The following is a 23,760-nucleotide window of genomic DNA, read 5'->3' as shown; positions in this document are numbered from 1 at the left end:
CTTTCCTTTTCCTTTCTGAGGAACAGCAAAAAGGAATTCAAAAGTGCAAGATAATTTCAGAGTCTTCTTTGATCTTTAAACAGCTTTTAAGAGAGGTGCTGAAGTCCGGCTGCGGATGGCTGGAGCAGAAAGAGGAATGGGAGGGTGAAATGCTATGCTTTGCCTTTAAGGGCTCAAAATAAACTGGAACATAAGGTGGAGGGATTTCCTGGGTTGCTGCAGCCTTCAGCCTTTGCAAATGCTACATTATATAATTCCTTTCATAAATGTATCAAGTTTCATCTTAAGATCTTTTGCCACCATTATTCCCACTGGGAAGCTGTTCCCAGAACCTTCTTCTGATTTTCATGCTAAATATATTTGTGACTGGTTTGTATCCATTTATTCTTGTGCCAGCCTTGGCCTTAAATAGCTCCTACTCCATAGCATTTACCCTTTTTACCCTTTGTGTGCTTGCAGGAAGAAACGTCCCTCTTGGCCATTGCCTGACTACGCTAAGCTAGCTGAGCTCCCCTCACTTTCTCCTCTCCCTCATCTCAGCAGCGACTTTCTCCTCTCTTTATTTATTTCTCTTCTATGTAGGTGACCAGAATGGCATGCAGCGTTCCCGAGGGTGTCTTGCCAGCACCAAGGACAATGGTATTAATCCCTTCCAAACCCTGCTGGGAACATTGCTCCCAAGACCTCTCAGGGCCTTGTTTCGTGATCACACACTGGCAGCTCACGGTTATTTTGGGATCAACTCGTGTGTGTGTGCAGCGAGATCATACTGTTCCTTTCCCAAACTTCAAATGTATGCAATGAAACCATGAAACCTACCTTTAGGTCCTGGACTCGGCGGTTGTCCATCGACAAATACAGATGTGGCTTTCTTTGAAAACATTTCCAAAAGTCCTACGACTGCCTCTCTCTTTCTAACATCTGACGATGTATATGTTGCTAGGAAGTTGGTATGGCTTAATTGAAAGTCCTTTTGCTAGATTCTTGATTCCAAGGCTAAAAAGCGGTCTGAGCAGTAGGTGTCTATCAGTGACCATTGTGCCAGCAAGGCCCCAGACAGATTTTCGTCACGCCATGCGGCGATGATCTTTGTAATGACGATCGCTGCTGAAATCTCATGATCCAACCTGCGGAACTATGTCGGCAGTTGGTAGGATAGGGAAAGAGAACATAATTATGCCACTGTTAATATTCATGCTGTGCCTCCATCTTCAACTGTGCGTACGGTTGAGGGCCCACTTTAAAAAGCTAGCTAGAGGTCTATAAAATCTTAAGCTACTGAAGAGGTTGGCCAGGGACTGCTTGCTTTGCCATCTCCTCAGTATAAAATGTAGACGTTCCAGATGCTGGTGACAGGTTCAAAACAATAAAGAGAGGTAGGCAGTGTCGTGGCATGAAGCCGAGTAAACTCAGCTACAGAATGCCACAGATGCCCAGAGTTTTTAAGGAGAGAGTAGACAAATCCATGAAAAGAACTGGCTATAAAATACAATGCATCCTCTGACTCGGGAAGTCTTTGACCTGCTACTTGGTGAAGCTCGGAAGAGTCTTTTTGAGAATAAACACTACATGCTATTCCTAGGCATTCCCCTTTCATCCAGCTTGTTCTTTTTTTTCCCATCACTCATTTTGTTCTTTCCATACGCTTTGCTTTGCTTTCTATTTATCTCATAAACCCCAAACCCCCAAAATGTTCTCTTTTTCCATAGCTGCAAAACCAAAATTAATGAAAAAGCATGATGAATGAGTTTCAACTTACGTTACCACTTTGTAGATCCATCCTTAAGTAGGAAGTGTACTCCATGGTCCGAAGCAGCCAAGGCACGCCAAGTGCCTGGGGACAGCAGCTGCCACAAAGACCTTTTTTTTTTTTTCCCAGTAGAAACCCATGATTTCCAGTACATTTCTCTTTCAGACAGGTGCTTTTACTAGAAGATACAAAATGAAAGCTACGGCCCAGTTCACACTAACACTGGAAAGGAACAGTCAGCCAGCAGCAGGCTGGTAATCTCTCCTGGCTCCTGCAGCTCCCGATCAACCTCGTGCAGAGATGGCACAAGCGACGGCAAAGCAACACCTTGCTGTGGCCAGGGCTGTGCAAACAGGGAAAGCTCCAGCAGTACCAGAGGGATGGAGACTTTGTGGAGACCTCCGTAGGATCAGCTTCTAGAGTGAGTGGCTGGTTTGGGCCACACAGGACTAATTTATCTTCTTGGGAAAACCGCACTTTTAGAAGACTTTAGTGTCTGAATTTGTGAAAATATTTACTTTATAGCCAGCTATGACATGTGGGTTTCAAGGTCTTGGGGTTTTTGAGCTAGCCAGGTGTGTGGATGAGGAGGAGCGACACACGGGCACTTGACCCAAGCTGACCAACAGGATTATTTCATACCACAAACGTCACATTCAATTAGTAAGCGTGCTGAGGAGTTCTCTCTCTCCCGTGATGGCTGCCATCCTGAGAACTCCTTGCCCTGGTGATGGAGCCCTGAGCCCTTCCCTTCCTCCCGCAGCCGCAGCGCTCGCAGGGTCCCACATTTGCTGTCCCCTGCTGGGAGTGCACAGCTTCGAGGACAGAATGGGCTGAGCATAGTCCCTGTGCATTTTATATTAGCATTGGGATCAATACTGATTCTTTAGTGTTATTGATGTTAATTATTTAGTTTTATTGGATTAAATCTGCTTGTATTTCAACCCTCGGGTTTCCTTTTTTCCCCGATGCCCCTTCCTGGGTAGGGAGGGGTCATTGGGTGATAGAATAATTGTCTACATGACAATAAATTGTGGGTTCCTCAGGCCCTAGCAGTACGTTGCATCCTACGTCAAGCCTTCAGCAATGTAGAGGTTTCGAGGCTGTGTATTTAGGAAAGCGGGATGAATTTGGTGTTTCTCACCATTCTTAAGAAATATTTGTTCAAGAAATTATAATCTCTCAATGTTTTGAGAAATTAGGACCCAATCCAATTTATGCATTCTGCACAACCTCACCTTCAACCTGACCTGGCTCGGCTTCTGGAAAGTTACATCTCTCAAAATTTTTTTAAGTATTTTTCAACAGACCGTTTCTTTCAAAGGTTACCACCACAGCTGTCAAATAGTGGTGACAAAACGTAGGTTTCGAGCTTTTATTACTTGTATGCGTATTCGCATTGCTCCTTAATTGCAGCAAAACAGGTGTCACTTTTTTAAGAGTGGGAGAAAAAACAGAAAGGTCCTAAATATTTTCCTACAGTAACAGTAATTTGAACACAACAGTGTTTTCCTGGTGCATGAAACGCAGACTGTGAAATGATTGATTATCCTTTTTCTATTCAAAAGGGGTGATTGCAAGAATAACTATAAGCCTCAAATTAATAGCAAAAGCTGTCAGCATCACTAATTACATCTAGTTCATTTTTAAACATCAAAGGGAAACTGTTCACATATAGTACATAGCTTGAAAAAAAATAATTCTCGAGATTATAATCTTATTTAACGTCAAAGACTGGAGAAGCAGCAGAAAAGGCAGGCCGCCTGGAAATCAACAGGTGCATTTAAACACTGGTACATTTATTTTACAATTAAATTTTTCTACACATGTATTTAATGATGGAAACACCACGCACGATCGGCACAATGACTGGTGGGGTGGGTGACATCCCACTCGGGTGAACAGAGAGCATGCCTGGGGTTCCTCACGAACGAGGTCAGCCGCGGGGAGGAAATTCAGCGTCACCTTCTCTCCTGTGGCGGTGCTGGCGGAGCAGGTACGGTGGAGGAGTCACAGGGCAGAAGGTCTGATCTGTGATTTAAGAGTGGGAGAAAAAAAAAAGAAGGGGTCCAAAATATTTTCCTGCGGTGATGGTAATTCAAACACAATAGTGTTTTCACGAAACTGGAAAAAGCTGGAAACGTGAAGCTGGAGCAGATCTGCTCCGCAGGTCCTTGTCCACGGGGGCCACCAGCAGCTTCGGCAGTCTCCTGGGTGGGTGCACCACCTGCCTTTGCGTACGAGGGATGACGTCTGAAAAGGACCCATAATAAAATTAGTGTTGTACGAAAAGCTAACTGCTCTTGACAAACAAATGATGATCCCGGTTAGCAAGCCCCTGGACAACGTGTGAATGCCAGGGAAGCGCAAACCAAAGCGATGAGGCTCTCTAGGTCCGAAAGGCCTTAAACCTTCAGCAGCACGGACACAAGCACAGAAGAGTTGAAGAAAAGTTGCCAAAACTTTGGATTGATTACACTAATTACAGAGGTCCCCTTATTTAAACCTTTTTCTGTACATTTTTCTCTTACTAGAGAGAGAGAGTAAAGTTACTGTTTTCATTACAAGTTGAAATTGGCAAGATATTACCTCAGTATCTCTTAGCAAACTACCAATGAATCCTTAAATTTCCACGATTTTCATTCTGGCAGATCCCCGTGGCATCCCAAATCTGCCAAACCCCTCGTTTTCCCAAACTTTCCCTTATTTCAACCTTTTTTCTGGCGGGCGGAACCTTCGGTGCGGGGCGGCGGGAGCCGGCCGGAGGGGGAAGCGCGGGACGCGCCGCCGAGCCCGAGCCCGAGCCCGCGCCCGAGCCCGCGTTCGCGTTCGCGTTGCTGCCGCCGCCGCCTTCCGCCTTCCTTCCTCCTTCCTCCCTTCTTCCCTCCGCGAGACCGGCCCGAGGGGTGAGTGACCCGGCGGGAGGGAGGGAGAGGGCCTGGCCGGCCGCCCGTCGCCTCGCCGACAACTACCGGGCGGCGGGAAGGTCACGGGCGGCGGGTCCGGCCCTTACCGGTGCCGCCTTCCCCTCACCGCGCCACCATGGCCGGGCGCCGGGGGCTCCCCGAGGCCTGCTCCTGCCCTCAGCTGGGCAGGGTGGCCATGCCCCTTCTCTCCCGTCACCTCCGGCCCCCGCCTGGTCTGGGCGGCCTGTCCGGGAAGCGGCCCCGGGGGGGTAGAAACCGAGCCCTTGAAGGGGAAACGGGGAGAGGCCGGGCTGTCCTCCCGGTGACCGAGCTGTCCCTCGGCCGCCCTGAGGGAACGGAACGGGAACCAGCCGTCGGGAGCTGAGGGTTGCTGAGCAATTAGCTGCCCTGCTCGTTATCTCGGCCATCTGCCCAGAAAATACATGCTAAAATTCGCGCGGGGCAAGGAGAGCTTCGTTTGGAAAGGTTATCCTTAAATTTCTCTCCGGCTAAAGTTTTGGGGTTTTTTTCTTACAATTGGTATTCAGGGCAAGGATTGCATAAAAAGTGGAGTTTTTTTCATAGGATTCTCGTCTTTTTTGGAAGCTTTTTTTCTTGTTTGCCCTTTTAGTTTAATATATCAGGCTTAAGAGAACATGCAGAACCTCCTAGCTCTGTATTACTTGCTTAGATGCCTAAGCATGCAAATTTTATTTGATTTCCAAGCAGGTATGCACAGCAACTGCCTTGATGCTTAAATTTCTAAACAGAGATTGAAGAGTTAAAAAGAAAACCGAAACTGTTTTAGCAGTCTGCGCACTGGAATATGGTAGTGAGCCGCTGGCGTCTTTTGGTAAACGGATCGCGGCGGTTCTCTTAATTCCAGCCTGCCAAATCCTTGTAAACAGGCTCTATGCCTTGAGTCGAAGACAGGGTCGACATCGTGCGACCACTAGCCAAGTGAGGGGGAGAATTCAAGAATATCTTGGCTCTAGGTAGCTTGGCTTTTTCCTGGCTGACAGCTCCGTTTGGAGACCAGCCAGAGAGCGTTGGAAGCCGCCAAAGGAATTGCCACTGGTTTTGCCCTTGGAGCGGGGAAATCAGGCAGCGAGCAAGGAGACCGCTGGGGATTCTCAAGTGGAAACCCCACCAGCTGAGGAGAAAGTGGACTGCAGAAAGAGGGCCCCGGTTTTGTAAGTCATTTTTCAATGTTTTCGGAAGAGATTTTTCGTCTCTGAGGCATGCTCACTGAACTTGAAGGTGCTATACTTTCTGGGTTTGGCTCATACAGTAGACAGCCTTTTCCCTTGATAGCTGTGTGCCATATCCAGCATTTTCAGTTTTCTGAGGATATTAATAACTCAAAATATATTCTGCTAGGTGCAGGCTCCAGCGTTTAACCTCATTTTGTTCAAATACAAGTCGTCGCTCGCTCCTTAGTGTGGCAATTGGGTGCCTTTCCTTTAAACTACTTCTTAGGAGAAAGAACTTCCTGTTTAAATAACGTAGTTATCTTTGTCTCCATGACTTGGCATTCTTGGGTCAATAACGGTCACAAAATGGCAGTCTTAATGCAAACTTGGCACTGAAATAAAGTAATCTTTGTTACTTTATTAGGATATTGTATAGCTGAAAGGAAGGCAGATTTCTTGAGGGAAGAGTGAAATCAAGACTTTTTTGCATGTAGTCAGTCAAGAAGTAAGGCCTCAAATTGTTGCTGCCATTTCTTCTCTGCTCAGTGAAAGTGGAAATGAAACCATTGTTATACTCGGTGCTGCACGTTTTAATCTTGCTCAGTTTTATATCTTGGGGTTGTGCTATTGTTGAGGTATTTCATTATAACTTCATGATAAGCTCTATGCCCACTGTGTATATGGGAAATGGGTTTTATAAAATGGTGTTTAAATATAAGGCAGCTTTAATTTTCTTTCTTTCTGTCCCTTCCTGTGCTTTTTTACATTTAGTGTTGAGAGGCAAAATGGTCCATGCTGAAGCATTTTCACGTCCCCTGAGCCGGAATGAAGTGGTTGGATTAATTTTTCGTTTAACCATATTTGGTGCTGTAACATATTTTACCATTAAATGGATGGTCGATGCCATTGATCCGACCAGAAAGCAAAAAGTAGAAGCTCAGAAACAGGTAGGATTTTATTCATAAATATTTCTGTGAAATGCTGTGTTGTTCATTACTGCTCATACAGAGAAATCTGCTCACTGAAAACTGGACTTGCAATAACCAACAAAATAATTTGCAAAAGTATGTGGAATAATAAAAAAAACTAGAATTATTTTTTAGTAAATCTCAGTGACTAGGCTGTTATAGCGTTTTCAGTGCTTACATTTTATAACAAGTTAAAATTTCTAGCTTGAAGTAGTGGAACAACTGTTGAACTGGAGCGTGATGTTGTCTCTAATTATCTGCAAGTGTGCGGTCCCAGTGCTGTTTCTGGTTCTGACAACTTTGCTAAGCAGCAGTCTCGTTAAATAATGCTCTCATCAGTCTCTTGGTTGCCTTTTCAAACCTAGAGCAGAAATAACTTAATTCTCTGCTGCTTTTTGGCAACTTAATGGCAGAGCCAGTAGTTATTCACGACAAAGAGGACCACTGCTGTCCAAATGCCTTTTAAAGAATAGCTTGCACTTTGTCCCTCTACCTCTGTTCTCCCCGCACCTTCAGTAGCAGCAAAAATGCCCTGGAAAAGGGAGGGGAAAAAAAAAAGTGAAACGCCTCATTTCTTATGCTGAACTAGAATGATTCATGGTGGTTAATGATCTGGGAAAAGATTTAGGTGCATTTCAAAACCAAAAGTTAAATGTTTCCTTTGGAAAGTATTGAAGGAAATGTTGCAACTTTTTTTTTCTCTTTGTTTTCTGGCTGACACAAATTTCGCAGATTCAGACAGCAGTTTTGAGCAACCTTATTCTGGTTTGGGTGGGTTTGCTTTTTTTTTTTTTTTAAACGAAATCTTTAGTTAAAAAATTGTTTCTGCTTTAAAAATCGGCTTTCACAATCTGTGCTAGAGCCAGCTATTATATAAGAAGTTGCAATATCCCAAGTGCGTGTCAGACTTAACCGCAAGTCTGAGTATAAAGAGAAACGGAATTCTGAAAGTGTGTTAACACAACAAATGACTTTTCCTTTTAAATTGGGAAAAAGACGACATTGAATACATAGGAAAAAAAAAAATGGCTGGCTTCTGTGAATTACCTTTTTTTTTTCTTTTTTTTTTTTTTTTTTTTAATGTACTAATCTCTCCTTGATACAGGGCTGTGGAGGTTTGGGGAGCCATGCTTTTTATAATAATACAATTATGTCTCCTATTAAAGTGTGTGTGTATTATTTGCAGGGTTGTGAAGGAAGATAATTAAGTATGTGAAAGAACTTATAGAGTTCTATTTAATAACCCATTTCTGGCTCTTTATCTGAATTCTGTACAAAGTTTGTTAGGACTTTATGAGCTTTTTTTTAAGTGTAACATACCTGTTTCAGCTTTGAAACTCCTGTAGAGATTATGGAAGTCATTTTGTACTGAGGTTACCTGTGTGTCTGCAAACCTGTTCTGAACAGAAAACTCCCATGTTTTAATGTTTATTTTGGTTGCTTTTCAGGTCATAATGTATGACTTGCGTTTTTGGGGGTGGGAGGGCTGGTGTGAGACTTATGTGATGGGAACTGAGACATGTGACTTAGTTTCACTCAAGTGACAAGAAGTCATTAGGAAATAGCGGAACCTTCTACTTCAGAAATACTTAACCTCTTCTCAGATATGAGTTATGGAGAAGCTTTTCAGATGCCAAATATCTGTTCTTTAAAAACTAATTTTTGAGTTAGGCATTCAGTTTCTTTCTCTGATTTTTCTTGGCATTTTATTCCCCCCAGGCTGAAAAACTAATGAAGCAAATTGGAGTGAAAAACGTCAAGCTTACTGAATACGAAATGAGTATTGCTGCACATCTCGTAGACCCACTTAGCATGCATGTAAGAAACTCTTTTCCATGCTGCTCCAATAGAAGTGCTTCAGATGTGGAAGATCTTGATTTTAACTTTGGGTTACATTATTTGTCATATGTATTTATGTATGGAAAAACATCGAAAATATTTCTGTAATTTAGAACTAAAATTGCATTGTTGAGAGCTGAGGGGTTTTTAATTACTTTTTTATTTTTGAGGCCTTGCACTACTTTTAAGCTTGTCAATATTTTTTGTTGGCAGGGACTGTGATGGTAATTTCTAATACTGTTTTTCCATATTAGGTAACCTGGAGTGATATTGCAGGCTTGGATGATGTTATTACAGATTTGAAAGACACTGTCATTTTGCCCATCAAGAAGAAATACTTGTTTGAGAATTCCAGGCTCTTACAGCCACCAAAAGGTAGGAAGGAAATATTAAGGATTTATATGTTGGTATTTAAAAAAAAAAAAAGGTTACAATTACCCAGAAAGGAAAGAGGAAGCGTGTTGCCAGTCCAAAGTGCAACCATTAGGACTGATGCCAGGGAAAACCCTCAGGTTTTTCCTCTTCTCTTGCCGTGAAATCAAGTTCTAGTGAATAAGTTTAATCTTAATAATGAAGCGATAATTGCATTTCAGTTATTGATAGTACATTTCGGTGCGGTAATCTATGTAGCCTGCATTTTTAACTGCCTCAATTGTCAGCTTTTTTTTCCTGTTATACCCCATCTTGTGCTTTGGCAGAGGTGAGCTATAACTCTGCTGTACAGCTTTGTACTCTTGGTTAATGTGTCTGTGGTGTCGTAGAAACATAAACATGAGACGTCAACGTAGGCTAATCTTGCAGACATCTCTCTGTTCTAGTCCTAGAAATTCCAGTCATTCAAAGAGACGGAGATTCCATTTGTATTCTGGAGATGCCTTGATTTTCTCTGGAGTTGAGTTGCACAGTATTGAGGCAGTAAGGAAACCGGCGGGTGACAAATTAACTTTCCAACAGTAAAACAGAAATTGCAGGCTCTCTGCTGGAATCCTTACAGCCATATTTGCTGTATGTTACTGCAAACGAGCAGAATTTGAACCTAAAATGTTGGAGAAGATGCCAAAGTTTATCTCTACTGCTCTGATCCCTGGAATATTGTCTTCTGAAAATGCTCTGAAAACTATTAATTACTGCCTGTGTCCATGACCATCTCGGTTTCGTGTCCTAAGTGATGGAAAATTAAGCACTTCTGTAGCTGTTTTAGTTTTTCCAGGCAACTTTCTGTTTAAGTCACAAATTGAAACTGTCTGGAAAATGACTTTAATGTCATGATCTAATAAGCTGAAGGAAAGAATTATGGTTTTATTTATCTTTTTAAAGCAGACTTTCCATATAGAGCAAGCTCCCCAGTTTTATTACTGTGTGTTAATAGGAAGTCATTGCTTCAGAGTAATTATGTTTGTGGTTGTCAGTCACATAAACAGAAAAAAAACCCTAGTAATTCTCTTCTGTTTCAGGCTTGTTTGACTTTTTTTTTTCTTTAAATTGTTTTCTTTACAGCTATGTTAGAAAAACACTACTGTGAAATCTTTGTGACAAGTTTAAAAATAATATGAGATGTCAAATTTAATTGTGGGTAATTTGTTTAAGATGTTTATGCGCTCTTTTTTTTTTTTTTTTCTTCTCCCCTCTCTGTGCTAAGTTTTATTAGCAAGACTGAAACTGGCTATAAACAAGGCCTGTCAAATGCTTAGAGGAAATAAAGAGGGTTTTAGTTTTGTGTAACGTTAGTGGTCTCAGTAATAAGAGTCATCTTTCAGACAAATGTCTCCTTTCAATTTCACCATACCTGTTTTTAGATATTCTTAGCTTTAATTTTATAATAAGGATATCTTAAATAACTCTGTATTTGATTTGGTGGAATGCTGTGTAACTTGGTTTCTTATCTTTTAAAAACTTGGATAAAATACAAGCCTGGACACTCTCAGGTCTGTCATACCAAAGCATGTTTTCTGTACAGTGACCAGAGAGCGTTAACACCGTTACTTTTTCAGGAGTACTTCTCTATGGCCCTCCTGGTTGTGGCAAAACGCTGATCGCCAAAGCTACGGCAAAGGAAGCAGGTTGTCGATTTATTAATCTCCAGCCATCAACACTGACGGACAAATGGTATGGAGAGTCTCAAAAATTGGCTGCTGCTGTCTTCTCCCTTGCTGTAAAGCTCCAACCGTCTATCATTTTTATTGACGAAATAGGTAAAAAAACTTTTTTTTTTTTTTTTTTAAGTAACTATAGCAGAGTGACATTAAACTGTAGGTTCAAATTGTTGGGTATATTGATCTACTGTCATCTTTTCCTTAAAAAGAGTGATAATAGAACAGGGTTTAGTATTATAAATAGTATTGTAAAGTAATAGTGGCAAATTAGGAAAAACAGTGTATTTCTTCCTCATGTTAGTGGAGGAAATTACAAGTAAAATAAGTTGCTGCTTATTTTTGGCTGGGCTAGCGTTGTTCATGAGGAAAGCTTTTCTTCTGTCAAGGGAACTACGTCTTCAGGAAACCCATCACTAAATACACTTCTAACACTTCTGCCGTGAGGGCACATAATGGAAAATAAAATGCAGGTTTAGGAGAGCTCAGAAATAATAGTTTAATAAGGCTGAAGAAGTAGGAGGGGAAGTTCAACAAGGAAGACATCAAAGGTCCAGTTGTATGGTGCATTTGGACTTGTCACATTAGTGTTTAAGTCCCTGTGAACTTGAGCCGTTCAGTTAAAATGGTTCATTGTAGCACTGGCACTTCTTAAGAGTGAGTTGTACGGCTTGCAGAAACAGAGCCTGGAGAAGCTTTTACCCTTTCCACAGATCAGGTTTATGAAGGGGCCATGTTCTTAGGATGTTTTTTATCCTTTTGTATAGGTGTGAAAAATGTAGTCTTTTTCTAGCTGTTGGGAATTCTTTAGGCAACCACTAGCAGAGTTAGAGCTCTGAATAACAAAGTGTGTAGCCTACTTTATATCAGTCTTGCAGCTTGCTGTTCTCCTGTGCCTTGGTGTTCTCTAGCTTGCCAGGATCTGAATGCTTCCATGAGAAATTGCATGAGAAATTAAGGTTACACTTTCCGTGAATTCCAGGAAGTGAAAATTTGGAGCACAAGATTTGGGACAACCTTACGCAATAAGTACATACTCATGTAATGTAATTTAAAAGATGTGCTTAAAAATATGGTGGGATTCCACTTTCCTGTTCTTCATCCTGAGAAATATTTGTCATTTTTTTGACAATGTTTATTAAAAAATATATGTATAAGATGAAGAATAGCACAGGTCTGCACGTGAGAAATCAAACAGCATAGTGTATAGCAGGATTGAAAGTAAAATGCTTTACCGAATCCTTTAATACAGATTCCTTCTTACGAAGTCGGTCGAGTTCCGACCATGAAGCTACAGCTATGATGAAAGCTCAGTTCATGAGTCTGTGGGATGGACTGGACACCGATTATAACTGCCAAGTGAGTACAAAGGATGACGGGAAAAGTGACATGATTCTTCCCTCTCAGTTATTGTGCATTGGGCCATTTGGGAAGAGATGCTGATTGCATGTAGTAGTAATTGCCAAAAGATTCGTTACCTGTCAGTATTACTGCTTACCAGTCTATTACGGGAATGAGATGAGTTATATTAATAGATCATTTTTCTTCTTGAGAAGTCTGTTTTTGTAGGTATTTTGGTTTTAATTAAGAGGTGTTATTTTCAGAAGTGTCCTAAGTCTCAGTAATATAGCTGTATAGTTCGAGCTGTCAAAATTGGGACTTTGTAAACCGTATGTAGTGTTTTGAAAAACATTTTGTCAACAGTATTTTCTTGAGGAGAAGTGAATCCCTGATTTCAGGAAAGGTATTGAAAGATCTGAGTATTCATCCCAATTGCAGGTTGCTTGGTTTGTTTCCAGAAAAGATTGGACTAGCATTAGACAAGCACTAGACTCTGGAGTTAATCTCTCCAGAGTAAGTTGATGTTATCCAAAGGCAAATTCTGTTAAATGGAACCATGCTTCCATCCCGTTATTTCTGTACACTTCCGTCCCCCTCCCATAATCTCAATAGAATTATTGTATTTTGGAGAGAGAAAAAAATGCAAAAGCTGCTGGTGCTGTAAAAACAAAGGTAAGCATATACAATGTAAATGACTTGGATGTAGCGTGGATGAAAGCCTGCTTGGTATGTTTCTAAACTGTCACCCGGAGCAATCTTTTTAAGGCCTTTAAAAATTATTTTTATTCTCCAATTTTAAAATCTTCAGCCTTTTTAATCTCTATTTTTCTGTGAATGGGTTCTGACGCTCTGACCTCCATTAGTTCTTTCTTTGTAAAATCTGCTTTTCCTCCTCTCTCAAGCTTGTGCTAAAGATTTTTTTTCAGTTGTTTTTTTAAAAACTGATTAGAACACAGTGAATATATATATATACTGAGGGGCTTTAAAGCAGGGTGTTTGCTTACCATTAATAAGAGGCTAATGGTATGAACACTTAACTGGAAGCTAATATTCCCGTGTTTGAATGTATTATCTTTTTTTCCCCAATACACTGACAGCCTCTTGGAGCAAGTCAAATTGTCCGTTCCCTGCAGTAAGACAATATGTCATCTGACCCATCTCTCCAGTTCAGCATGCAGAGCCTCAACAAGTCCCTCTTGCCCCTTACAAGAGTGGTGGCAGGGGTCCACCAAGTCAAATGCAATGCAAACGATTGGCCAGAGGCACCGCAGGGGTTGATTCAGGTTTCTGGGGAGTTTTTCAGCAGGAGTGTTTCGTTTCAATACGTATTTCAGGCTCCTCCCTGAGATGGCGTTGCAATTCAGGAAGTGTTCTTTACGTGATGGTTTTGACATTTGCATTGTCTCAGCTTTTGACAGCCAGCTCGCTGGGCTCTTTTTGTTATTTACAGGTGTTTACTTGGGAGCTTTTGGTTGCTTGTCTGATTCTTGCCAAACAAATTTCCGTTGAATAAGAATTAAATTTGGCTTTTGTTATGGTAACAAAAATTTCAAATGCTAGCAGGAAATTGTAAATAAGCATTGGGATGTGTGTTATTTGTTCCTGTGTTGATTACACCTGAAAAGCATGTTCAGCTTTGGGCCGCACCTGCCAAGGATGTAGTCTTGAGTCTGGCAGGAACTTGAGGCGCAGTGCCTGGAAAACGGAGCTGTGCTACTTGAAGGGACAGTTCAAGTCTGGAAGCCCCGTACAGCCGCATTTGTGCCCTGGGGGATTCCCACATTCGCAGAACCTGCACACGTAGCCAGTTTTGGGAAGACTCCTCAGCTCCGGTAGCACAGAGGGGGCGAAATGGGGTCCAACGTCGGACCGTGGTGCAGACCCCGGGGATGCACAGAGATGCACCTTTGCAAGAGGCAGCTCAGCCAAACATCAGCGTGTGTTTGGCGCGCAGGCGAAGGCAAAGCGCTGGCACGCCTAATGCTTTGTAGAAGGTGAAAGCTGCCGGAGGAGCCCTGGTGAAAAATGTGCCTTTTGGCTTTTTCTGTGTGTAGCAATTTGCCACCGTATAATTAAGCCTCTAGGTGGCAGGGTGACTCTGCTGCGGGACACAGCCCAGCCCGGCCAGGGGCTGCTGGAGCTGCCAGGGCTCGCTGTGGAACAGTGACCCCAGACAAAAAAGCAGCATGTCAGGAAGCTGTATTGATAGGAGATTAATTTCCCTGACATTTTTCACTTTCGTGTCTGGGTATTTACAATGTACATAACTTACAATAACAAATGAGAAAACAAGGCTGATGTGAATGGGAAGTAAATTTGTTCTTAAACTAATAACTGGAATGCGGTTAAATGAGGTAAATACTCTCCTTGTATTGAACTTGGCTTGTGCACATCTACTGCTGTTACAGTATACCTGTGCAGATAGGCTCTTATTGACTTTCAATGCTTTTTTTAATGCTTAAAAAAAAGAAACAACACTTTTGTGCATGTGAAAGCTGCCAGTTTGGTTGGTGAACTGACTGCCTTTTTTTCACGCAGCACAAAAATGCCACATTTTTTTAATACCTTATCAAATCGTCTCCTTTCAAGCTCCTTCCAGACCACCAGGAACTAAGGAGACATCGCCAAGACTTATAAGCAGAAGTTTTGGGTTACCGCTTGGAATTTGGACTTTCAAATTGGGCTCAAAAGGCTTCAGACTGGCATAAAAATCTGGTACTCTGAGGTACCGGTGCTCTCCTAAGCTGCCTGTTTAAATCCACTTGCTGAAATCAGTACCAAGAAACCTTATGTAACTTCTTTAAATGTCGATGTTCCTGATAAAGTGCGGAAGAGTCACATGTTTGGTTTTGAAACTCCAGTACGGCAATGTTTTCGAAAGCTGGTTTCAGGCTGACTATTTTTTTCTGTTGGTGTATGCAGGTAATAGTGATGGGAGCCACCAACCGTCCTCAGGATCTTGACTCCGCAATCATGAGAAGAATGCCAACCCGGTTTCACATCAACCAACCTGTAAGTTGTACCAGGTTTGCCTGAACAGTGTGCCCGGTGCTGAGCTACAGGCAGGTGCCTTATCAGCCAGGGAATGCACGTCTCTGTCTTTTTTTCCAATAAAGACTGTATTATTTTGACCTGGTTTTAGTTTTTTAGAAGCATGTATATAACTTGGCTTTTTAAGGTGAAGTTTCTCCCAGAAATCTGGATTCCTTGGATCTTTTGTCTGAAATAATGCCATGTGCTCTGAGAGCTTCCCACCCATTTTCTTCATTTTAAGAACAGAGTGGCTTAGACACTGCACTCTGGGAAGAGCTTAGTTTTAACTTGAAAACAACCACAAAAAGCACAAAAGCAACTGCACGCACTTGCCTACAGGGGAGAGCAACAGCCAGGTCATACAGTGTCAAGAAGCAGGTACATATTGACTACCTTTTTTACCTTCTGGGATATGCAGTATTTAATTTTCAAGGAGAGGAGAGATCAAAGCCTGTGTTCTGCTGAAGCCTTTCCACAGTCAGGCGCAGCAAGCGATCTGGAAAACTGTTTCTATTCTGCATATGATTTATGCCAAACAGGCGATAATTAAGGTCTTTATCAATTAGGTCAGTCCTCACAAGTTACCCTTAATATAAATTTTGCTATTGCTATCCTTTTGAAGGTATTTTAGTCGCCTTCACACACTTAGCGATACCACAAGCCATCTTTATATCAACGTTACAAAGAGTTCAGTCGTGGTTGTCGGTATTCCCTCCTGGCAACAGAAATACCCTTCATTATTCTTTTTTTTTTTTTTTTTTTTTTTTTCACAAACTTAGAGACAAAACTGGAGGAGTAAAACTCTTCCTGATTGTGCAAAAGAGTAGTCATGTTCCCAGACCTATCTTGTTTGAACCGCCTTTCACTCTTTGTGGGTGGATACTTTTCGAAACAAAGCATTTATAACCTAGAAACCGCTTTTCTGCAAGGCCTGCTCATAGGGCTTCATACACCTTGCTCATCTTCAAGTTTTCCTTGAATTAGTAAGGTGCAAGGATGTGTATTTTAGTACTTTATCGTGTCTTTCTATCAAGAGCCATCGTTATAAGAGTGAATTACACGCAGGTAATAGTGCCTCAGGATATTACAGGGGTTGGTGATTTCTGTGCTGTGGACTGGAAGTGTGCACAGGTAGCTGAAGAGTAGCTAAAGCCATGCGGATTTTATAACTACGCATGAGATGAGAATGCCCACAGTTCCTCATAAGAAATTATCTGCACAGCAGAGGGAAATGGAAGGAGTATTTTTTGAGACAGGGGCTCTATGGGGCAGTTTTCTCCCTTTTTAGCAGTGAAAGTGAATTTGAAACAAGTTTGGTTTTGTGAGTCAGAAAACGCGGTGTCTTTGCCATGTGTTTTACCTCGCTATTAAGGATATGCTCAGGACTGAACTGTTTCTTTCAGTAACCTCATCACAGTATGTGATTTATATTGCTTAAAATTTACCAAGCATCATCTGTAGAATTTAAAATTTTATTTTATTTTTTTTTTAAGCATCCTCTTCATCTGATTTAGCAGATTATTGAAAGCATCCCCTAGATCTAGAGAGTCTGCCCTCCGTTAAAGATGATGGGAAGTCTTTGGAGACAGCTGCTTTCAGAAACTTAGGGCAAAGTAAGGCTAAATGTCAGTGCATTTTCCCCTTCCCTGTAGTCAGTGTAAATGTGTATGGTCAGATGTTTAGTTTCATGTGCTCCTGGAGTCAGAGTACCCTAGATCTCGTTTTTCGGAGTGATTTGCCATCAGATCGGTCACCTTAGCGTGTATCGCATCTCCCGTTTGAGGGACCAGCTTGTGTCACTGAATTGTGACTGAAAGCCCACGCAGTACAAAATTGAGATAGATGTTACGTATATTTATTTTTGTACTCTGGTAACTTTAATCTCTTTTGTTTAAGGCTCTGAAACAGAGAGAAGCAATCTTGAAGCTGATTTTGAAAAATGAAAACGTAAGTAGACCTCTTTAATGGTTAATTTGTTGTATTACTGTTTTCATCAGTGTAAGCTCTGGAGTTAACGTGTTTTATGATTGACTGTCTTGGAGTAAGGTAGAGATTATCTATGTGGGTATTTCTGGTTATAGCTTAGGCATCTTTTGTGGTTTTAGGTGTGGTGTTAAATTCAAGCAGTAGAGTTGCCTACTGGTTTAAGCCTGAGCCTCAGCCAGTGCGCAGCAGTCTCGGATTTTGTGGGGAATCACCATCTCCGAGGAAAATTACTTAATTTCTCTGTCTCCATTTTCTTGTTATGTAACAAGATAATATATTTCTCTCTCTAAAGATGCTGAAGGTGAATCATGTTTGGAAATCACTTTGGGCAGCGAAAGAAATCACGACACAGGGAGAAGAGATACTGATTTTTATTTTTTTTTTAACTCTGTACAGTCTATTGGCTCAAGTCAAGAAAGGAGGAATGACAATTTCTGACAGTGCTGCTTTTTGCGCTTTGATCCATAGCTCATATTTCCTTCAGAGGAAGACTGCTCTGGATGGTGTTACTAATATTGTATGGTGTTCATGTCACCATCTGCAGCCCAAGATGAGGGGAAGGAGTAGCCGTGAGCACGTCTGGTAGCATCTGTTGGCAGGATACGGGACCAACGTTGTTGGAGGCTCCTGACAAATTTAGTCTGCAGCACTAATTGTCTTGAAGTTGATGTTGCAAAGTGTGTCTTGATTGAGGTCTATTCTAAAAAATATCACTCATTAGTAAAACCAACTTATATTTTCTAAGAATCACAGCTCATCGTTGCGAATGGCTGAGATACTGGGGAGATTGCTTTGCAAAGGGTCATTTTGGATTGTTTGTATAGGATTAGAATACAGGTTGGCTTTTTTTGCAGAGTACTAGGCAGAGATGTGGAAACGGAACGGATGAGAAATGCCAAAGGAGTTGTGGAGGAAGAGCTGACCTACTTGCAGAAAATCTCAAACAAACTAAACCGTCCCTTGCAAGTGGTGATTTTAGACTCAAATTTCTTTTCAAGAGCTGTTAGGGAGTTATGCCAAATAACAGACTTTTATAGAGGCTCCCTGAATAGCTGCAGCCACCCAGCCGTCGCACGCAGGTGGGCTCTGTGGCTCCTTTGCCTCAGCAGCTGGGCCTGGGAGTTGCAGCACCTTGCGGCAGAAACCTAAATCGGCTCCTGAAAGAACACACGGTATATCAAGCATCCGGTAGCGGATCACAGCCACACAAACAACATTTTTCAGAGGGGAAATAAAATACCAGCCTGTATTGGTTATCCCATAGGAGGAGGCGGAATTGGATCTCTCAAGACCAGCTTATTTTCAGCCAGGGTGACAAACTTCCTGGCAGTCCTTCGCGTGGCAGGTGTAGTCATGCCCTCTGTTTTCCCTGCCTATCTTGAAATCTTGTTCCTTCTTCATCACGCAAAGGGAAATCCTTGTTAATGCCCGCTAACATGCCCGTTTTCTATGTGTTCTTAGCCAGCTGCACCGCTCCACTGAATGCGTGATGGCCTTTGGCCCCAGAGGGAGCAAATGTTGCGGATCCACAGCTGGCTGTTACCGGCTTTGGTATCTGTGTGGGGGATCACTCTTTGAAGCAAAGCGCTTCAAGATGGCTGGGCTGTAGTGTCTGTAGGAGGCACTCCGGTGTAAGCCAGCTGCCCCTTTTGCCTTCACTTCCCCGCCTGGGGAGCCAGACGGCTCGCTCCAGACCCAAACCAGACGTGGCGCGTGCCGAGTCGGAGGTCATGGCGCCGGGGCTTAAGTCCAAGCTCGAGATCTGAGCTGACAGGACAGGATCGCCGTAACCCTTGTCCTTCAAGAAAAGCGAGAGGGACGGTGGGGAATTGGAAGGGTGCTCGGTGGATGTCGGTGCCGCCTTGGGTTATCCTGGGGAGTGCACGGGTTGAAGGGGTAGCTGGAAGCAGCAAATAATATACTTGGGGCTTTGCCTTCGTTACCACGGAATAGTTTCCCACTTAAAAGAAGTCACCCCTGAAGTTTAGCCTTTTATTAGACTGTTTTGGCTTTAACTTTTTTGAAAATAAAATCCTGATGCGTTGCAAAGTGGGCTGGCAGGGGCTGTTATCAGAGGTTCTGTAAACGGACTGAATAAATGTGGGGTCTTGGCTGGAAAGCGTTTACTCTCCGATCCAGTGCACGGAGCTAGACACATTATTTTGCCTCACAGTTCCCCATTTCATGGCCGTATAAAGTAGGAGCAGTTGTACAGTAACTCAGCAGACAACCCAGTTGCTGAGATCGTGAACAACTGCTTTTGAAGTTCTTATTCCGCTCTGAAAGGCGGCAACGACACAACGTAGTTGTGAGAGGAACTTTCTCCAGCCTTGCCGCGTTACAGGTCAAAAGAAGCATTTACGAAAACAAAATGCTCCCTTTCAAATAATGCACAAAAAAAGGGCTGGGGCTGTGGAAGGAGACCCGTTGGGTAGTGTGCGTTGTCTAGGAATAAAAAGATGCATGTAGGGTCTAATCAAGCCCTTTACCAAAAAAAGCAGTGCTGTTGCAGGAAACTCGTGTGGGCATTTGGGAAACTGGGTCATTTTTCCTGTGATCCAGTTTCTGCCACCCAGTAGGCTTCCAAAACCGCACGGGAGCTTCGGCAGTGGCAGAATGTACCAATACAGTGGTTCGCTTCTGGTTGCCCATTGGGTTTTTTGTTTTTATCAGCTACAGAGTTTTAAGAGATGAAGCATCAGTTTCATTTAATGAAATGAGCTACTTGGAGGGTTCAAAGCGTAAGTTAATAAAATAAATTTCTTTTAGCTCTCCAAAAAAAAAAAAAACCAAAAAAACGCCTAGACTGAAAAAGATCTTCTTAGGGCAGGTAACAATACTTGCAGGTGGCTGTTTCTTGTCCTTGGTGAAGAACGTTAAATGACTTCAGAGTCCTCATGCTCTGGCCTTTTGTGTTTGGACAGGTGGACAGGCGTGTCGATCTCCTCGAAGTCGCTAAAGAGACTGACGGCTTCTCGGGCAGTGATCTGAAAGAAATGTGCCGGGATGCAGCACTCCTGTGCGTCAGGGAATACGTTAATTCCGCCTGCGAAGAAGAGACGTACGTGTCTTTATTCTGTCTGTTATGATAGCTGAACAGCAATTGTGAATGCTCCCAGTGCTACACGCTGCCCAATTATTAGTTTTTACTCTTTTGATTTGAATTGCAAGTTTACAGAGGGTTAGAAAACCTCGCTATGACTCACAGAAAGCAGGAGTTCTCTTTTTCTTGACAAATCGCCACTCTACAATGAAAAAACCCAACAAATAAGTTCCCTTTATTCATTTTGACTATGAAAGTAAGACTTTGTTCCAAGGTGTCAAGCTTGAGGTGGCATGAACCAACAAGAGAGTGATATTACTGCCCTGTATTACCCGTCTTCCGTGCTGGTAACGCTCTTGCACGCACGTAAATCCCTTTGCTGTGATGTTCCTCTTGTTATCTCCCATACTCGCAGGTAATATGGATGGGGACATGTTTCCAGTGTCATGCTGGATCCGTGCCAGAGCTGCTGTGTTCAGCGTTTACTTCTCTTTGTTTGAATAGCTCTTACGCAGCACCTGAATCATGACCTCGCCTTTTTTTTTTTTTCTTTCTTTCTTCCTTTTAAAGCCATGACGAAGATGAAATTCGACCCGTGCAGCAGCAGGATCTCCACAGGGCCATCGAGAAGATGAGAAAATCGAAGGATGCCACGCTGCAGAATGTTTTGATGCACGTTAGTTTAGATTAAGACGAGAGCGTGCGTTTGCCGTTTCTGATGTGATTTAGTTTGACTTCTGTAATCAATTAGCAAAAACAATGTCGGGGGGGAGGGGGGGGGAGCAGGGACATTCCTCAAATAAGGGAGTTCTGTTTCTGGAATTGTTTTTATACAACAAATTCTAAGTTATTGAAATCTCGTCACGCGCAACTAGAAGTGTAAACAATAGATCACGACGTGGAACAATTATAGCCCAGACCAAGAGCGACTGCCTGTGTCTTGTCCCGTAATCGATACACTCTGTAGCCTTAAAGCAGGTTCTGACGTGGCGCACGGGTTCGGTGGGTCACCGCTGCGGAGGGAGGACGATCCATTACCAGTCTGTGTATATATGTACGAGTGTGTGTGCGTGTGTGTGTATGAAATGTATATATCCACGCATTTTTTTTTATATATAGACATAATCTGTAGATAACTTGGGTATGGAAAAATCTTTTCTACTCACTGAATCAAACCAAATCAGAAGATGTATAGATTAAAGATTCGTCGATACTCGGTTCACATTTATTTCTTCCTTTTAGCAGCAAATACGAAGAGAGAAATTCTGCTTCTAGAATAACAGGCAAAATGTGAGATGTTTCTGATTTTTCTTTCACATAACCACTTGAGATCTGGTGCCATTTAGGAAAGGTAGCGAACTACTGTTCAAATGTTTGAATACTCTTCATTTTGTATGAATTCCGCTTTTTGAGGCTTTTTAAATGAACGCTGTTTTTATTTTTTATTTTTTTTTCCTTGACGCGAGTAATTAGAATAGAATCTTAACTGGTCTTTCGTAAAGCCCCACATCTTATAAGCTCTCTGAAATTGCGGCTTTCTGATCTATTAAGCGTTGTAAGGAGGGCTTGCTGCTATTTCATCTCCTCCGGCAGACCCGCTGCCGTGCTGTGGCGTTGTCCCATGAAGTGTCATACGCATCGCGGGGGGATGGTTTGTGATGTTTTGCTCTGTCACGTGCTCTGATCTGCAAAATTGAAGAAAAGGAAATAGGTTTTAGGCTTATAAATGTGATTTTTAGCAATGTTCTGCTGTACTTGCTGGTAACAGTTCTAGTAAATTCATGTAACGTTACGTAGTGATAAAGGCAAAGGGTTGAAAATGTAAGTGGTAAAAGTGTTTCAGTGAAGTTATTGTCAGCAGGTTTTCAATAACTTGATTTTTTTTCTTCTTATAATTTTACAAATTGTGCACTAGTTCCACACCACTATGTAACGGGAATTGTTCGAACCCCCGGGGTGCCACGCTGTGTCCCAGCTCTGCTCGCTCTTGGGGGGAGGTGAGTGTTGAAAGCAGGTAACAATGTAAAACGGAATGTGATGCGAAATAAAATAAAGACAGCTGGAGCCAGCCCTCGCAGGGGATCAGGTGCTGATGACCATTCCCGTTGAGTCCGGCTTTCTCCCTGGCGTCCGTTCCTCTGGCACACTGGCTGCAGTAGGTCTTTGTTTGACCCAGTTTCATCTCCTTGGGTACCAAACATGGGTCGTCTTTTTTAATAATTCCTTTGCTTTTTGATGGGGGGAGGGGGGAAGTCTATGGTAAAGGCATATTGTTTGAACACAAGGACGCAGTAAATTAGGCGCAGTGGGAAGTACTGGGCTCTGGAATGCTAATCACGCACCCCACGTTGCTGGTGGCAGGGCAGGACGCGGTGACGTAAGCTCTGGGAGAGCCCGAGTTCAAGGACTAGCCTTCAACTTGAACGTGCAAATAGTGCTACTTACTGAAGCTGGCTTCTGGGGAGGGCTGAAATTGCCCGGGTGGCAGACGAAGTTCTCCAGCTATTCGTTTCCTGGCCCGTGCCTCTTCGGACTGAAGTTCTCCCAGCCCCTCGTGGTCATTGTTACGCCCGAGAAGTGCCAGGGGGGTGCCGTGATGTCCCGTGCCTCCGTCCTTAGGGCAGGGTCCTTCGGCTGACGAATGCCTGCTCAGTTGGTTCTAATAGCGTGAGTGTGAAGCGTGTCCTCAAATGCGTTTGTTTAAATGTCAAAGTGAGCGCACAGGAATAGGAACAAACCCGTGACGGTTTACAGGTGCCGGGGGCGTCCTGCAGGCGCCAGCTGAGCCCTGGTCTCCTTTTTTGTGTGTTTCCAAAAAAAAAAACCGTCTCGCCTTTACCTCGTGAGTGAAAGCGTACGTGTAATGCACCGCTGCAGGGACTGATTTGAAGAGGTGCAAGGGGTTGTATCTCATCAGCCCCGGGGACGGTTCCCGCAGCTGGAGTGTCATTTCCACTTTTCCAAGGACTTTTCCATCCTCGCCCGCTGCTGCTGTGGCTTTGGGAGCCCTTGTCGAAGCGCAGCCCCTCCTGGCAGCTCGGGCAGGGCCATGGTTCATCCATGAGGGGAGGTGGCTGCTTTAATTCCGCATCTCCAGCTGTCCTGGCTCCTCACCGTCTGATCCCACCTTGGATCCCACCGTACCCCTCTCCAGCGGCTCAAACCCAGCGTAGTTTCACAGGCACGGCCTGTGCTGAATCCCCCCGAGGTGTAAAATGAAGTTTTGTACAAGGGAACGGGTCTTTCTGGGGAGTTTAAAGGTCGAACCTCTGGCCGGAAGAGGCACAGACATTCCCAGCAGGCAAATTAGGTGTTTGGGACCCTTTCAGCCATAGCAGTCACCCGTGTGTACGGTACAGACCGTACCCAAATTGTCCCCGAGCTGTAAAGCAGCCGGTTTTGCCAGGCCAATGCTGCAGCACAAACAGAAACCTTTGGCGTAGGTCTTAAGGACCAGGTAAATAAATGTGGTGTTTGTTCGGTCCGTGTTTTTTGTTGTTCTGTTTTCTGTAACATTCACCAGGGTTTGAATTCTGTAAATAACAGCTTTTGGGGGGTTTGGGTGGTTTCCCCCCCCCCCCCCCCTTACTTTTTTTGAGACTGGTTTGGGC

At 43.2% G+C, this 23,760-nt stretch overlaps 1 protein-coding gene and 1 long non-coding RNA gene across 4 annotated transcripts; one reads left to right on the top strand and one right to left on the bottom strand.

The window, feature by feature from the left end:
* Window positions 1-3,787: 3,787 nt before the first annotated feature.
* On the bottom strand, window positions 3,788-4,608 carry LOC134518001 (uncharacterized). Its single transcript, XR_010071806.1, has 2 exons — window positions 4,464-4,608; window positions 3,788-4,003 (listed from the first exon to the last, which is right to left on the bottom strand). It is a non-coding gene; the product is annotated as an uncharacterized LOC134518001 (long non-coding RNA).
* Window positions 4,509-22,320, top strand: ATAD1 (ATPase family AAA domain containing 1). 3 transcript variants are annotated; one of them, XM_063340150.1, is made up of 10 exons: window positions 4,509-4,656; window positions 6,621-6,796; window positions 8,537-8,635; window positions 8,911-9,031; window positions 10,648-10,848; window positions 11,999-12,105; window positions 15,010-15,099; window positions 17,017-17,067; window positions 20,031-20,167; window positions 20,720-22,320. In XM_063340150.1, exons 2-10 carry the CDS (start codon window positions 6,635-6,637, stop codon window positions 20,838-20,840), a joined length of 1,089 nt encoding a protein of 362 aa, XP_063196220.1. In that variant the 5' UTR covers window positions 4,509-4,656; window positions 6,621-6,634; the 3' UTR covers window positions 20,841-22,320. The 3 variants fall into 3 exon arrangements, with proteins under 3 accessions (XP_063196220.1, XP_063196217.1, XP_063196219.1); XM_063340147.1 differs by lacking the exon at window positions 4,509-4,656 and adding an exon at window positions 4,897-5,142; XM_063340149.1 differs by lacking the exon at window positions 4,509-4,656 and adding an exon at window positions 5,476-5,849.
* Window positions 22,321-23,760: the final 1,440 nt, after the last annotated feature.

This window comes from Chroicocephalus ridibundus, chromosome 6 (genome assembly GCF_963924245.1).
Source record: "Chroicocephalus ridibundus chromosome 6, bChrRid1.1, whole genome shotgun sequence".
NCBI lineage: Eukaryota > Metazoa > Chordata > Aves > Charadriiformes > Laridae > Chroicocephalus > Chroicocephalus ridibundus.
Note: the sequence above shows the minus strand (reverse complement) of the source record. Positions and strands in the feature narration are given on the sequence as shown.